Genomic DNA, 15,667 nt, shown 5'->3' with positions numbered 1-15,667 from the left:
GTCGTCATCTGAGCCTCTTTTTTCCAGCCTCGTCTTTGGGCTGCTCATCCGCGAACCATTTGAAGAGACATTTTGATATTGAGGGCTCCAGACGGGTATTGCATACCATGTCTGTGACATCCACTATACCAGTATTTCTGCCCGGGGATCTGCTTCCCATCAGCCAGATACCAACGTCACAGAAGCGCAAAATCGGCCACGGACTCCAACAAGATACAGAGACCGAATTCGTCGCAACCATTGGAGGACTCTTGGAAATTGACTATCGCAAGAAGACTGCACAAATATCCACGCCAGATGCGCGCTACATACCAACAGCGGGAGATCTCGTGATCGCGCAAGTACGAATCTCAACCGCAGACTTTTTCCATGTCTACATCAACCCTTACTCGCCCCAGGCATTCTTACCCCAGTTGGCCTTTGAAGGTGCAACCAAGAAGACGAGACCTCAACTGAAGACCAACGATCTCGTCTACGCCAAAGTCGTCTCTGCCCAGAAGAACATGGAGATCGAGTTAAGTTGTGTGAATCCTTCCACGGGCAAGGCAGAACCGGATGGGCTGGGCCCCCTTAACGGTGGCATGGTATTCGACGTCAGCCCCGGTCTTGCCGAGAGGCTTCTCAAGAAGCAAGGCGTTGTAGCGCTGGAGGAATTGGGGTCGAAACTCCAGGGCGGGTTTGAGATTGCGGTCGGCAAGAATGGGAAAGTGTGGGTCGATTGCCCTGAGGCTGGTGTCAAGGGAATTTGTGCGGTAGGGCGGTGCCTGAGAGAGATGGACGAGAACGAGTTGAACGAGAAGGAACAGAAGAAGCTAGCGAACAGGATCATCGCCGAGCTGGAGCGTGGCTGATTCGGCAATGTCGTCGGATAAGAGACAAAAAAAACTCAGATCAAAGGCTGCTCCCTAGGAGAAACTTAACGGTAGCAGTTCACCCCAGACGATATCAACAACCCGCTCGCAGTCGCGGCGCAGGGACGTGCCTCTCAAGCCAGCAAGTGGCAAACTACGCCGCCGTTCATAGAACACCTACCAGCTGGTCAAGAGTGGGGACCTATCGTCAATCACGTCTGGCAAGCCAGGACATACGATAAGCAGCGAATCTACATTCATGCAGATATGCAGGTGCCTTGGATAGGCGCAGAGGAAGCGAATTGAGGGCAGCGGAAAAACACAGTTAGCGAGAAAACAGTCAATATGCTTTTCGAAGATTTTATTGTTTCGCCTTCTGTACTACGAGTACATGACTATCCACGTTTCCACCACCGTAACTGTGGGATCAGCCTGATGCAAGGTCAAAGGCCTTCCTCAACATCGGAACCCTGCCCTCCTCACGATACAACAATGAAGTGTATGTTCATGCAGAATCCGGATGCCTCATGCCCGGTCATCCCATGCAAAAAAGACTTTTTCTCGCGAAAGGGTATTCCCCATTCGTAGCTTGACAAAAAAGATTCGACGCCGGTTTCGTTGCGAAAAAAGGAGGAAATGATCTGTCCGCCATGCTCTCATAAAGTCTTCTTTTTTTGCAAGATATCCGGAACTCCCTGTCGTGGTGGCATAGCTTCTGTGTGGAATCCATCTTCTATCGAGCAAAAATTCTCAATGCCATCCCATTTTCATTCCGTTTCTGTTTGTTGCTGTTTACTTTCTTCGGAAAGAGCAGCCCTCTGTGAGTCGGGCTTTGCCACCGGTGGGTTGGCAAAGCACAGTCGAGCAGCCTGCGCAGATAACGACAGTCTGGGCGTGCGAGAAAACGGTGGTGATGGTGAAGCAGCCGGGGCACTTGACGTCCATGAAGAATGATCGGGGTGCTGGGACGAGAGTCTAGAGTGATTGTTAGTTTCTGTGATGATTTTCGACCCAGTGACGGTGCGGGCATGTAAATCGTACCTTGAGCTTGTGCTTGCGAGCCTCAGCCTGAGGCGTTGGGTTTAGGAGATCAACTGCGAGAACCTGCAATCAAAGATGTCAGCGACTGATCGGGATGAAGATGATTGCGTTGGTGGTGGTCGATGGTGCAGTGCTCGTGTGCTTTGTAAAGCCGGGGGGAGAAATTTTGAGCACCATCGATTTGGCCCATCATTTTGCGCGGGTGTGCATACCATCTTGCTTGATTTTTGGAGGTATTCTGTGAAATCTGGTTGCTACTGAGCTGCCGTCTGAAGTTTTGAGGGTCGCGGCGAAGATGCAATGGATCAATTGATGTATTGCGATGGACGATAGACCAGTGTGGCGGTAGAAATCAACTTCGAGGAGTCGTCGTGGTTGTGCGGCCATTTGCCAAGACCGCTAAGAGCAGCGTCTCCACAGCGGCATCCTCTTCACTTGCCCCAGCCAATCACAGGCTTGTATTCACTTTCTCTGCCTTGTCCTTTGACTCACTGGCGCTGGCAGAGTCATTTAAACAATGTACAAAGGGTTCTAGCACATTGTATCTACTTCTAGACCGATCTATCGCTTCTATCAGGGATCAAGAGCAGGTCTCGACAGGGAAAAAAAAGACGCACCAAATGCCCTCAGAACGGCACATCCATATCTTCCACCTTCCCCTCGGTCCCTGTCGCCTCTCCCTGTGATGACAGATTCTGCTTGATGAACCCTGCAATCATGTCTAGATACTGCTTCCCGCCCGGCACAAAATGCCCTCCAGGATGTGTCACGACTTGCGTCTTTTCTGCACCACCAGTCGCATTGACCAATGCTTGGGTTCTCGACTCTTCCACCACACTATCAAGACTCCCAATGACGTGACAGACTGGGGTCTGAATATGGGGATCCTCGTAGAATCCACGATACCTTTCGCCAGGAGCCCGAAAGCCACAGCATGCGACACAAAATTTGAGTGGCGGGTGACTGAGTCTCTCGAAGGAAGCGGGATACGGAATCGCTAGTGGAGATCTTGCTCGTGCCTTTTCGAACGCTTGTTTTCTTGACTCTCCCTCCAGTAACGACGCAACCATGGCGGCGAGACATGCTCCCTGCGAGAATCCAATCACGCCATCGAAGGGCCCTTCTGACTCTAGAACTTTGGCGACTGTCTCCAGCCCTTTCTCCAGGCCAACATACTCAGGAGGATCGGAGGTGTCTGACCGCCTCCACCAGCCATAAGCTTCAATACTGTCCGGATCTTCAGTTGAACTTAGGTCAAAGCCCGGAACGTCGCTTGGCTTGAGCTGCAGAGGACCCGTCGGATAGCTTAACGATATGCCCGGGAACACCTTCTGCAGATGCTTTTCCATTGCTCTTGTTTTTGCGTGGAACAAATCCCCATTTTGAGTATAACCGTGAAGCATCAATACCCTGATGCCATTGCCGGGCTCTTTTACGGACGGCATAATGTACAGGTGCCTTGTTGTCTGTGGCCGCAAGGGTCTTGAGAAGCTAGCTCCAGACAACGCAGTGAAAATTGAGGAGGCTTTCTGGTTAAGTCGAAGGCTATTCATAAGATGATCGAGTGGCCAATGCAGCAAGCACGAATGAAGAGGCTCGAGGGCAAATGTCGAAGCGTTGGAGATGGTCGGGTCATCAAATGCCGGCCACTCATCACACGCATCTCCAGCCAAGCCCATGCCAAGCCTCCGCAAGTCCTCCGACACCGTCTTCCGCCTAAGCATCGACTAAGTTTTCATCTCTACCAGTATTTCAAATGTTTACTGCCTTCTGAATTCGGACGGACCAGATGGACGACGCGGATAAAGTATTCCCTTCCAGCTGGAGCACCGTTGATGGCCCCAGTTATCCTCCACGGGGAGTTGCCTTGACCTCCGCCTGGAGAAGCCGACTTAAGACAACAACTCTACTCCCCCTAGGTGAAGATGGGGGACGAGAGACCATGTCCCCGATAGAGGACTTTCCTAAGGGCCGTCCATGGGGGTGTGAGGACTATCGTCCAGTCTGTTTATCCCTGAGCCGGAATCAACAGATGGAGAAAAAAAAAAAATTAAGAACGGGCTTCCCATGGTGCTGGGACTGTCCTTGCATCGTGAATGGCTCACCATCAACACAGTTCACAATATATTGTTGGTCCGAGTGTTTACCTGCAGTCACGCACGAAAAAGTTTTTGGAGGTAGGTTTCTAGCCCAGAGACTGTGCATTCCCAGGTATATATAATTTCCTCTCCCCCAGCCTCCATGCTGTCTTTCGAACTGTCTCTCCTTCCACTTGATCTACCGTCCTCTCTATCCCATGGAAATATCCTCTCTGCAGCTCTTTCTATACAATCTCCCTCAAATCGCTCCAAAAATTCAACCTTCTGCCGTCTCAGAACACCCTCCTTGATTCTTCTCAGCATCTCGTGCATACATCCTATCCAAAATGGTCGACTTCCACCCCATTTTCGAGCGCATCAAGCGTCTCGATATTCAATACAATAGACCACAGAAAGAGATCCGTGGACGAGACACCATCCTCCCGATTTCCCTCACCTCCATCTTCATCTTCTTCATGTGGGGTCTCGCCTATGGCCTGCTCGACATCATGAACTACCACGTCAAGGTAGCCATGGGTATCGGCCGCCAGAAGGCCGCCATCTTGGCTGCAGGGTACTATGGTGCCTACATCCCGGGGGCGCTCTTGATCGGTGGTCCGCTGGTGAAGAAAGGCGGCTATCGAATCGCCATGACGGTGGGCCTGTTTGTCCTCGCGCTGGGCAACGAATTCATGTCCATCGGCGCGAGTAACTGCAGTCTTGCCGGCATGGTGGCTGCCCATTTTGTCATCGGCTTGGGCGTTTCGACCTTGGAACGATCAGCAAATCCGTACGCTGTCAACTGTGGTCCGCGTCGGCAAGCTGCTCTACGAATCTTGATGGCTCAAGCTTGGGCCGGTATCGGCACCGTCGTCGCTCCGTTTCTGGCCAACGCCTTCGTCTTCAACCCCGACACCTCTACAGCACGCCCCGCACCCGACCCTCTTCGCCCCGGCAGATGCGAGATGCCCACAGCCAAGACCGCCTCCTGCGCCAACCTAGGCAGCGTAATCACCTTCTACCGTGCTCTGGGCGCCTGCGTCTTTGCCCTAACGATCTTCGTGGCGATCCTCTTCTTCCGCACCAACTGGTTCCCCGAGGTCGAGGTCCCCGTCTCCACCCCCGTCGACTGTGGCTGGAAGAAGTGGAAGCACCCGCTCGTCTCGAGGCGGTTTGCTCGTATCTGGTGGGGCGTGGCGGCAAACTTTGTCAACCTTGGCTGCCAGGTGACATTTGCACAGTTCTTCATCGAGCATATGAAGGTCAACGCCTGTGCCAGCGATAGATGGGCGGCGTACTACATGTCGCTTGCACAGACAGCATTTGTCATCGGCCGCTTCGCTGCTGCAGGGCTCGTCACGTCGCCGAGAATCTTCAAGCCCCGGTATGTGCTGCTGTGCTTCATGGCCGGCGCCGTCGCGACGACTGCGGCGGGGACAGAAATCACAGCGACTGCGGCCATCGCCGTGGCCATCATGGTCATGTTCTTCGAGGCGCCTTCGTTCCCCATGATCTTTGAGAGCGCGACGGCCAGCTTCGAGGAGTGGACGCCCACGTGCGAGACGTTGATGATTGTCAGCATCTCGGGCGGCGCATTGCAGCCCGCCCTGATGGGCCAGCTTGTCGAGTCGGTGCGCATCTCGCACGCCTGGTGGTTAACCGCCTCGTGCTTCTTGCTCGTCTTCACCTACCCGGTCGCATGCAACTTGATCCCCTCGTTCAAGAGGGCCCTGGACAAGGCCGAGATCGGTCCCGACGCGGCGGCAGCCGACCAAGTCGCCGGCGCCGCGGACGAGGAGATCGGGATCCAGCACGAGTTGACGCGCAAGGAAAGCTTCGGCGTCAGGGTCGTCGAGAAAGCCGGCTCCAAGTGGAGCAAGTCTTCCGAGGCCGGGCCTTCTACTCCGCGGTCTGGCGAGGGGTCTGCGCAAGGCTCATAGGATACTATGGTGGGTTTTATATGTGTTTTTTTTTTGGTTTTCCGGGCGTTGGTGGTTTCGATCAGGGTCTGCTGAAGTTGCAAACGAGGGACAAAGGACACGTATTAGCACGGTGAGGGCGTTACTGGCTGGGACAAGGGAGTAACAGCCTGTGTATACTTGGGATGCGTTTTTGTTTTCCTACTGGGGGATCTTGAGACTTGAGTCCGCGCAAAAGTCTCTCGGCGCGAGATACATATCACAACGCGCCAACATCAGCAGTCATCAAGCTGATGGTAATACAATAACAGCACTTGAAAAATGGCACCATGGTCCCACTGCTCGCCGTCCTGCAAGAGGAGATCGAGACATGCCTAATCGACCCGACCGTCTCCTTCCTATGCCATGAGTTATTTGACGCAGACTCTTTGATTGAATGCTTCTTCGCTACCTAGCTACCTTCCTTCTCCCTGCGCCCCTGAGCTCTGTCTCGATATGAGTGATTTTATCTCCTTGCCTTCCCTCGCAGCCCCGTTCGTTACCAGACCCCAGCGTCCAACTCTCTTCAAAACTCAATTTTCATCATGATTTTAGGACGCCGTATCTCACCAGTGCTCTCCCTCTGTCTCTCCTTTCAATCTCACTTTTACCCTCCGAAATGTCCTTCTTCTGGAGGTCCCCCCAGCTACGAAACCTACTGATCTCAGTTGCACCCGTAGCCGTCCTCATTGCCCATACACACTTCCAAAGGGTTGAGATCAGAAACTGTCTCTCGGAAGTGAAGTCCGACATATCTCGACTCGAGTCCAAGCTATCTCAACTCGGGTCCAGAGTTACTCAGCAGGAGGAGCAGTTCGGTGTCTTGGAGCAGCACTTCAGCCTCCTCGTTCACGAAACTACATGTACGCAGCACCTATGTGGGACATCGTTCCCAAAGCCTCCGGTCAGTTTGAATCCCTCTTGTCGATAAATTCGTTCTAGAAAACACCCCTCATCCCAGACTCGTATTATCAACCATACCTCTGCTCCTGCGATATCCACACGTTGACAGATTGCAGAACCGAACCCCTGAATTTCCGAACGCCCTCGATGATCAGTGTGCTCTGGCGACGATGCAGGAGTCCTTGTGTTGGGATGGTACGAAATTGGTAGTTAAGAAATGATGGGTGGGACAAGGGGAAAATATTAAGGAAGTAACATGTCAAGTCAGCACTCAACTCAATATATACAAAATGGATGAGGAGTTCTATTGCTGGAGGGGAGCTGTTACCGATAGCAATGGGTTGTCCTAGTATTTGTCTGCTCGGTATCACCTCTTCTTCCTCGTCCTCATCGTTGTGGTCATTGTCGGCCTCTCCTCCTCCTTCTTCGGAGTCGACCTGAGTTTCCTCCCTCCCGACTTTCTGGGTTCAACCCCGTCAACTTGGTCTTCATTCGCAGCCTTGCTCTTTCTACCGTTGGGCTTCTTCGGCATAACCTCTTCTTCCTCTTCCTGGTCGTCGTCGTCATCCTCTTCCTCTTTTATAGCAGATTTGCGTTTCTTCGCCTTCGACTTCTTAGGCTCAACCTCGTCATCTTGGTCTTCTTTCGCACTCTTGCGTTTTCTATCTTTGGGCTTCTTCGCCGCATCCTCCTCATCCGGCATTTCAGCTTCACTCATTTCTTTCGCGACAGGCCCAGTCTTTTTTTGGACTGAGGGCACCACAGCGCTGGTCCGTCCACCCACGGTGAGAAATGCAATCTTCTCTCCATTCGGCAATGTATTCGAGGAGTCCTTCTTGCCCTTGCCCCATCGATGCTTGAACAGCCAGTCTTCGGGGAACTTCTCAGAGTCCGCTAGCAGTTCCACCGCGGTACCGCAGATGTAATGGATCGACCTGTGGAGTTGTGCGATTTGTGAGTCGTTCAGAGTATTGGCGTACTGTTCCGGGTGCATTTTGGCGTTGTACATGATCTCGTCGCCGACCCAGTTGCCGATCCCGCTGATGTTGGCTTGATCCAGCAGCATGGCCTTGATGGGGACCTTTTTGCTTTTGCATTTCTCCCGGAGCCACTCGACAGTCACTACATCCTTGTCGATAACGGGATCCGGTCCGTTCTCGACCAGCGGTGAGTGCTGTCGGATCTCATCGCCAGGACAGTCGACCAGTCTGACCCGGGCGAATCTCCTCATGTCCACGAACGCCGCCTCGATCGCCTCCTCCCCATCTTTTTCCTCAGTCTCGAGCATGAACTTCATGAATTTCGGCGGCCAGGTCTCATCCTTCTTCCCCTCCTGCGGCTGGTAGTAGTACGTGTGCTCCGACTTGAACTTCAACCACCCGGACATGCCGAAATGCATTACGGGATGAGGCGCGCTGGACATGATCATCCAAAAGTATTTGCCCTGTTGACCCGCGTCGACGATTTTCTTGCCGGCCATGTGTTTCTCGAATTCGGCCGCCGACGTGCCCACTTTGCCGTAGACGCTGGCATCGTCCGTGGCGGTGACTTTGGCGATGGTTTTGCCGACCAGCAGTTTGCGGATGTAGTGCACTATGCGCGCGACCTCGGCGATCTCAGGCATATTTTGAGCAAAAAACAGGAGCCTTTGTGACGGGCTATCTGGTGGAAAAAGCTCGTCTTAAGAGGCACCAAAAAACGGAGCCAAATCAACAACGTGAATGTTGGGAGGATGCCTTTGGGGTTCTGTTGCTTTTGAATTGACCAATCCACCCAACTTTTGATCGAATCGGTCTCAGAACAGGTAAAGAAAATAAGGGGGCCGCGATCTTAAGGTCGAGAGACACAATTGAATTGAAGCTTAGGCGGCGCCGTCGCAGGCAGCCATAGGCACACCGGGCTGATTATGTGTTAAGCTGGAGGTCACCACGCCCCCAACGCGTATCGATTACGAGACGCGTTCAGTGGCGTCATTGCTAGCGTCATTTCCGAACATCAAGCTGTCGGCGTCGCACCATTGAAGGCCCCAGCGGCCATGGCGTCCTGCCTAAATTTCGCCCCCGTAGGCGCGAGCTGGGTGAGCCACAACCCTCGCCTCGCCGGTATATGGGGACGAAATTTAGCCTGGCCACCATAATCACTGGGATGGAGCTTTCCTCGCCTATACAATAGGTAGTCACTGGAGCAGCTCCGGCTGGAAATATTGCGGACAAGCCGATTACATACCTAGGTATGCCCGTGGAGTTAGCAGGCAGTTAGAACAACTGGGTTCGCTCTTCTCTGCGAGGTATGAGGTCGAGATATCTAGTACAGACTTCTGGCTTACGGATGTTCATATCGAGAATCGGTCCAGTCCACGTCGCACTGCCGCATATACTATCCGTCACTCTCGTAACCTCTTGATCACGACTTAATATACGCATTACCGATTGGCGTTGAACTGCTTCCGCGCCATACTCGCATACCTCCTGGCCGTTCGCACTCGGAAACCCTTGCCCCAAACCATCATAGGGATGGTCGTCAGGAAAATGACCGCGGACACGACAGCACAGGTGATGAATACCACGGAAAGACCAGTGCCTTCGATCCAATTGGACAGTGACATGGCGACTGCTGTGGCAAGGGCGTTTCGTACAAATGTTACGGCGACAAGAGAGTCTCCGACAATCTGTTCGAGTGTAGCAGGAGATGTCAACGACAGCAACAAACGCTTCAAAAATATGCCAAGCAAAAGAAGGCTAATCAACGAGGAAATGGGGTTCGATTACTTACATCTCTGTAGGAATCGATAAGGTAGGTGAGCGCAACGTCGCTAAAGACATTAAGACCTGTGCCGAAAATGACCAGCGCAATGGCCAGAGAAATCCAGTGTAGACCCTGAAACGAGGTTTGTATGTCAGTCAGTATTGGCGAATCCTGGAATGATGTGAAACGTGTTCGGTTTTCGATATATTGGCAAGCAGTCGGGGCGGGAAGCGAAAAAAATCAACTCACATGGGCGAGGCAGAGACCGAACATGAGCAACGACAACGGAGTGACCACAGTCCAGGGCAAGGCGAGCCAGAACCGCATCTCAGGCTCATAGATTCCCTTGTTCTTTTGCGATAGGCGAAGGATGTGGAAATCAGACAGTGGCCCTCCGTAGGCACTACCCAGGAAACTGCCGATGAAAGGTGCCAGATTCATAAGCCCGACCGCGGAGGCGGAGAAGTTGTAAGGCGGATACGTCAAATCTATCGTGTCTTGGGTCAGTCGGTCCGGAATGAAGGACATGTTGGGAAGCAAAACAACTTTTGCACGGGCGAATGTGTGGGAGAAATGGGAGTTACTTACAGATTGAAAACACCGACAGAAGGACGGTAAACCAGGCGAGCAACGAGCCGTATATCAACGCCGTGTACGCGACAGCCGGGGTGGTGAATAGGATCACAAATGGCTGCCACGCATGTCGAATGAAGTCGTTGAACCCTCCAGGCGTGACGGTGAGGAGACCGAGTCGTTGGCAGTACGGCTTGGGCTGAATATCCATTCTGACGGTTCTGGTCGTGACCACGGTGAGGGCTTCGGTGGCGTAGTCTCTGACGCCTGATTCAAGGTCTTTGTCGCCTTCACACGCTTCTTTCGCATGTGCTGGAGGTGGAGTCAACTCGTCGGCAGCACCAGCACCAGTGGAAACGCCAGACTGGGGGTGTAGATCGATCAGAGGTATATACTTCGTCTCTTCGTACGAGAATACGAAAGCAACAAACCCAACTCCTAACAAGATAGCAGTCCACCACCAGATCCACCTCCATCCCTGTGAATCAGCAATGTACCCGGCAGCCACAGGTCCGAGGAAGGCCCCCGTGGTGACGGTCCCAAGATAGATGCCATTTGCCGTGGCGCGTTGATGCACGTAGAATAGATCCGAGATTGTCATTTGACAGATTGTTTCGGCGATACTTCCCCCTAGGCCAGACACGGCGTTTGCCCCGTATACGTCGCCCGCATTTCGCAGCTTGGCTTGCCAGATGGCCGTGGCAATTGACAAGGCGAAGCTGACCAAGTAGACGGGTCGTCGTCCAAACTTGAGAGCAAAGGGGATGAACAAAACGCAACCAACCGCCAGGCCGGCAGTGTTGGCGCCAAATCCATCATTAAGGACCTCGATGTCGAACCTGAATTCGACCATCAACGGGCCGTAGATGACGGTGGCAATATCGACCAGAACGAAAACCATCAGCGCGTAATAGCATGTGAGGCCGAAGTTGATGGATTTGCGCAACTTCGACCAGTTAAGGGGGTCGTTTGGATCCGCACTAGGTGTGGGATGAAGAATGATCTTGCCATCTTTGGCACCGCGGACTGTATGGAATTGGTCGATTAGCAACGGCAAATATTCTGTGAGATGGTCGGGTTCTCACGTGTCTCGATCTGGACTGTGCCGGGTGGCCAGGAGTGGATATCCAAATTCTCATTGATGGAAGAGGTTGCCATGGTCGTCATCCAGGGCCGATTGCTGGATAAGTGCGACAAAGTCCAATGGTCACATACTAGGGGCAGGACAGTGAAGTTGGACGGATGTGGCCATCCCGGTTCTATATCTCCATATATATGTATGTGTGTCTGTGTGTGTATGTCTCCGCGGTTCAACCAGTCCACCCACAAAGAGGTCTAGGAGATCCCGAAGTGTTTTTGATAGATCTGGAGCCAGAGTGATCATCCTGAATAATGGTTACTGCCAGGCCAATTAGCATCGATACTTGCTACTGTTTCCACTCGGTCGCTGAAAATCTCCCGGCAACGACATCCCATGAACAGAGCCACCTCACTCAAACTTCCACATTCACGCTAGTACAGTACCAACCTTTCTCCCCCGGTCTGCCGCACCCAAGGCGGGGAACCTGCGACTAGATAAGCGTGAATATAAGCTTTGGGTGAGGTGCGTTAAGATAAGAAATATCAGCCTGGCTCTCCTTGCAGTCCGGTCCTGCTCAGTCTCATGCCGATGAAGTCTTCAACGAAAAGCATCGTGTAGCGAGTTTACAAAGCCAATGAAGAGTAAGTCGTGTAAACTTCCGTGAACAGCCGGCACCAACCAATGTGATGTTGATATCGATGATATACGTGTATTGACATTACTCGATTTATTGATCTTGCACGTTTCTCACGCTGCACAAACTCGACAAAACACGTTCTTCTATCTTGTTGCAACATGTCGCGGCGTACCGAGAGTGGGCGAGGCCGCATTCGAGATATTATCCCCCAGCTCTACCTTGGAAGATGGATACCAGGGGCTCTCAACTCCATTACCGACGTTCCGGGAGTCTTGGTCCATACACCATCCATCGAGCCTGACAATGACGTCCATACCGGCGTTACCACCATTCTGCCGCGGAAAGACTGGCACAAGTACACGAGTCTCGCTGGCATGTTCCGGTTCAATGGCTGTGGTGAGATGACAGGCGCGCATTGGCTCAACGAGACCGGCCAACTTAGTTCACCCATCATTATTACAGCGACTTCCTCGGTCGGAGAAGGATACCGCGGGGTCACCGAGTATGTTTATCGATATCACCGCAACGACGACGCGGAATTGATGGGTTCATGTTCCCGCTTGTTGCAGAAACCTATGACGGCTACTTGAGCGATCCAGCGAGGTTCGTCGTCACCCCAGAGCATGTGATGGACGGTATCAAGAAGGCGACAGCCGATCCAGTTCCTGAGGGCAACACTGGCGGCGGCACGGGTATGATTTGCCACCGCGTCAAGGGCGGAACCGATTCCAGTAGCCGCATCCTCGAGGGCTACGATCTCGTTGGGCGGACTGTGAACTACACTGTGGGCGTCCTAGTTCAAGCCAACTACGGTGCAGTGGAAAGTCTTCGTATAGGTGGAGTGCCTGTTGGGCAGATCCTGGCGAGGGAAGGAAAGGCCCAAAAAGGGAAGTGCCGAAAGTGTCTCAACTAAAGAGCCTCGCAAGGACGGCAGCATAATCATCGTCATCGCCACAGGCGCTCCTCTCATTCCAATTCAGCTCCAGCGGCTCGCCACTCGTGCAACAGTCGGCCTGGCGAAGGTGGGCCGGTACGGAAACAATACCTCTGGAGACATATTTCTTGTCTTTTCAACCGCCAATAAGGTGCCGCGGGAGGAAATGTCCCTGAGCTCGGATTCTTCATATATGCCCCGTGCAAGAGTTGTCCAAACGTCGGACAACGACACAATTGACGGTCTATTTGAGGTGGCGGCTGATGCTACCGAAGAGGCCATTTACAATGCCATGTGCATGGCAGAATCCATTACGGGAATTCAAAGGAAGGCGGATCGAAGCACTGGATCTCGACGTTGTGAAAGCAATTGTTGAAAAGCGGCTGTAGAGTTCGGACAACGATGTCTGTCTCGTCCAAAATCGTAGAGTTGCGAATCAGGGCTTCAGCTCTGGATGAACCCGGTTGAGTAGAGTGGATGGCCATGGAAAAGCTCATTTGCTTCTTTTGTGGCCCGAAAATGTCAGTTGACTCAAGCTGGGCATCCTCAAGTGTCCCAGAAACTATACCACAGGTAAATATGGGCGGCTCAACAGTTGGAGGTCTGATTCAATCTCGTATCCCAGCTCTGGTACCTCATTATCATAGCTTACAGACCTCAGTCTCATAAAGAGAAACTCAGACCATGCAAAAATTGATGCCGTGCTTCTTCATAACCAGATACAACCCAAAGGGACCATACGCCCGGTCATCCGGGTCTTCCCAAAGCAGTTTCAACATCGTGATGCATGCCTCAGTGACTCTTAAATGCCATCTCGGAGCACGTAAGAAGCTACACAGGTCATTGCGCTGAGCAGGGTTCGTGAGACACGACCCGAGAATCATTGACGGCCACAAGATGATTGACCCAAAGGGAGAAGCCAGAACAGTAGGAAGAAACTGCCACACGATGTTGATGTGGCCTTGTATCTCGAGGAGGATTTCCGGGTTGTCCTTGACGGAAGCTCCATACATAGAAGACTTGAGATAGACAAGCAATGAGTATCGATAAGTTTCACCGGTACACCGATGCGCGACGACGTAATTTTCCGTATCTGAGCTCGGCGGGGGCGAGGTCCAACAGAGTAATTCTTGGAGAAGACCCTGATACATCTGTATGCTTTCTATGGAGCATTGACCCATCGTTGCATCTTCTGATAATCGCTGACGTGCAAGGACCGAGATGGTTGCTATTTTTTCGAAAAGCGACGGTCCGCAGCTCAGAACGGCGCCGAAATCCTCGTAGTCCTGAAGGAAGCCCAGGGATAAAAGAACGGGATCAAGCGGTATAGTCCGTTGATCGTCGAGAGCGTAGGGGGTGATGTTGGCAACGAGAGCCAAGTAGGCATAAAGCTCGAGGACGAAGCCTTCGATAGCTTTGTCACCAGCAGTTCCCTTGTCTCTGCCCTCCGAGATGAACTTTAACATCAATTGGCGACTGGCGCGTAAATGTGAGAATATCGAGCCTTGGGAATTACCAGATATGGCCTGGGGTTAGGCATCAGCCAAATCCATCAAATATCGGAATCACAAGGACCAACCTCGGCGTGGGCAAGGATCACGAGAATGAGAAGGAGGCGAAGATACTGTCGGCACGGATTGGTGGATAGGTTCTGAAAGGTGTGGCGAAGGTCACCTAGGACTTGAGCATAGTGGCCCCACGCAGTTTGGAGAATTGGATTAGATTTGTCGTATTTCAGATCCAACAAAGCACCTCCCAGAGCCAAGACGGCATGCATTAGAGTCTCATCGCATGCCGCACGTGGGAGAACCTGTGTAATGAATGGGTTGGACTGCATTGGCTTGGGAGAGAGCTTCGCTGCGCCTTCTTGCAAGTAATAGTGAAGGATCAACTGCGAAGTTGGAGGCATAGCTTCCGGTCGAAAAGGACTTGCACTGAGCGTCCTTAGCTGCCAGCTGGCTACCTTGCCAGGTAAAGTGGGCGGTGTCAAGGCATTCGAGGTTACGAGACCATCTGTGTTCAAGCTCGAGTTAGACTTTGCTCTGGATATGAGTGCTAGGTCTTCATTTGTGAGCTCGGATGCCTCCTGATCAGCAATGGCGCAGTTGTGGAGAGATCGGGGTGGGTTGGGGCCTGTAGAGGGAGAGGAAGAAGGCGAATTTGACAAGATTCCTGCTGTGTCTCGGTTGAGCTGGATCTCTGGCCAGACACATTCTAGTTCCCTGCTCACGCAAGCATTACAAGGAACGGATTCGTCACACTTCTTCCGTCGACGTCGGCAAGTGAGGCAGCCGGTCTTGGAGCGGTAGAAGCGCAAACGATGTCGTTTGGGAAACGGGGCGCCAGTCGAACTCATGACCAGGTAGACGCTAACACAAGAGAGCGTGTATCGAGAAACTGCGTTAAGATAAGGATTGAGGAGTAAAGGACAGTGGTGTGTGTAGAGAAAAGTCATAGGTGGTGTTCCTGTGGCCCTACATAAGTCCTGTGGAAACCTTTATTTGGCTAGGAAGAATTAAATCGGGGAATCGAAGTGGATAACGGCGATGCACCTTGAAACCCTCCAGCACGATTCTGTGCAGTAATTGCAAGGAGGGTTGCAAGCCGTGGAAACTCTATCCAGAAGAGCCCTGAGCGGTGCACTAGAATGAGGATTTTCTCTAGTCCGAAGTGGAAGCCATAGGATTCGCTTGGGGGAGTGTTGGCTTCTCCAGATGTTGCCATCAGCTTAAGGTTCTGCGTTTAGATATTAAGATAAGGACCAAGACGGGAAAGGTCACTATCCTGCGTTTTCCTGGAGCATCTCTCGACTGTCTAGCCTTACGCGAAAATACGAGGTGACGGGCGGAAATGTGGTGGCTTATGG

The 15,667-nt window shown here is 52.4% G+C and overlaps 7 protein-coding genes across 7 annotated transcripts; 3 read left to right on the top strand and 4 right to left on the bottom strand.

The window, feature by feature from the left end:
• Nucleotides 1-107: 107 nt before the first annotated feature.
• Nucleotides 108-851, top strand: Z520_09135 (uncharacterized protein; the record flags this gene model as incomplete). The annotated part of the gene is made up of 1 exon (XM_016779631.1): nucleotides 108-851. One exon carries the CDS (start codon nucleotides 108-110, stop codon nucleotides 849-851), a length of 744 nt encoding a protein of 247 aa, XP_016629342.1.
• Nucleotides 852-2,518: 1,667 nt separating this feature from the next.
• Z520_09134 (uncharacterized protein) lies at nucleotides 2,519-3,337 on the bottom strand (the record flags this gene model as incomplete). The annotated part of the gene is made up of 1 exon (XM_016779630.1): nucleotides 2,519-3,337. The coding sequence occupies one exon, from the start codon at nucleotides 3,335-3,337 to the stop codon at nucleotides 2,519-2,521; it is 819 nt and encodes a 272-aa protein (XP_016629341.1).
• Nucleotides 3,338-4,317: 980 nt separating this feature from the next.
• On the top strand, nucleotides 4,318-5,910 carry Z520_09133 (uncharacterized protein; the record flags this gene model as incomplete). Its single annotated transcript, XM_016779629.1, has 1 exon — nucleotides 4,318-5,910. The coding sequence occupies one exon, from the start codon at nucleotides 4,318-4,320 to the stop codon at nucleotides 5,908-5,910; it is 1,593 nt and encodes a 530-aa protein (XP_016629340.1).
• Nucleotides 5,911-7,198: 1,288 nt separating this feature from the next.
• Nucleotides 7,199-8,455, bottom strand: Z520_09132 (uncharacterized protein; the record flags this gene model as incomplete). Its single annotated transcript, XM_016779628.1, has 1 exon — nucleotides 7,199-8,455. The coding sequence occupies one exon, from the start codon at nucleotides 8,453-8,455 to the stop codon at nucleotides 7,199-7,201; it is 1,257 nt and encodes a 418-aa protein (XP_016629339.1).
• A 798-nt stretch (nucleotides 8,456-9,253) lies between these two features.
• Z520_09131 (uncharacterized protein) lies at nucleotides 9,254-11,307 on the bottom strand (the record flags this gene model as incomplete). Its single annotated transcript, XM_016779627.1, has 5 exons — nucleotides 9,254-9,499; nucleotides 9,604-9,708; nucleotides 9,826-10,064; nucleotides 10,165-11,175; nucleotides 11,235-11,307. 5 exons carry the CDS (start codon nucleotides 11,305-11,307, stop codon nucleotides 9,254-9,256), a joined length of 1,674 nt encoding a protein of 557 aa, XP_016629338.1.
• A 718-nt stretch (nucleotides 11,308-12,025) lies between these two features.
• Nucleotides 12,026-12,780, top strand: Z520_09130 (uncharacterized protein; the record flags this gene model as incomplete). Its single annotated transcript, XM_016779626.1, has 2 exons — nucleotides 12,026-12,413; nucleotides 12,437-12,780. 2 exons carry the CDS (start codon nucleotides 12,026-12,028, stop codon nucleotides 12,778-12,780), a joined length of 732 nt encoding a protein of 243 aa, XP_016629337.1.
• Nucleotides 12,781-13,478: 698 nt separating this feature from the next.
• Nucleotides 13,479-15,157, bottom strand: Z520_09129 (uncharacterized protein; the record flags this gene model as incomplete). Its single annotated transcript, XM_016779625.1, has 2 exons — nucleotides 13,479-14,327; nucleotides 14,381-15,157. The coding sequence occupies 2 exons, from the start codon at nucleotides 15,155-15,157 to the stop codon at nucleotides 13,479-13,481; spliced, it is 1,626 nt and encodes a 541-aa protein (XP_016629336.1).
• Between the last annotated feature and the right edge of the window lie 510 nt (nucleotides 15,158-15,667).

This window comes from Fonsecaea multimorphosa, assembly GCF_000836435.1.
Source record: "Fonsecaea multimorphosa CBS 102226 unplaced genomic scaffold supercont1.22, whole genome shotgun sequence".
NCBI classification, from domain to species: domain Eukaryota; kingdom Fungi; phylum Ascomycota; class Eurotiomycetes; order Chaetothyriales; family Herpotrichiellaceae; genus Fonsecaea; species Fonsecaea multimorphosa.
Note: the sequence above shows the minus strand (reverse complement) of the source record. Positions and strands in the feature narration are given on the sequence as shown.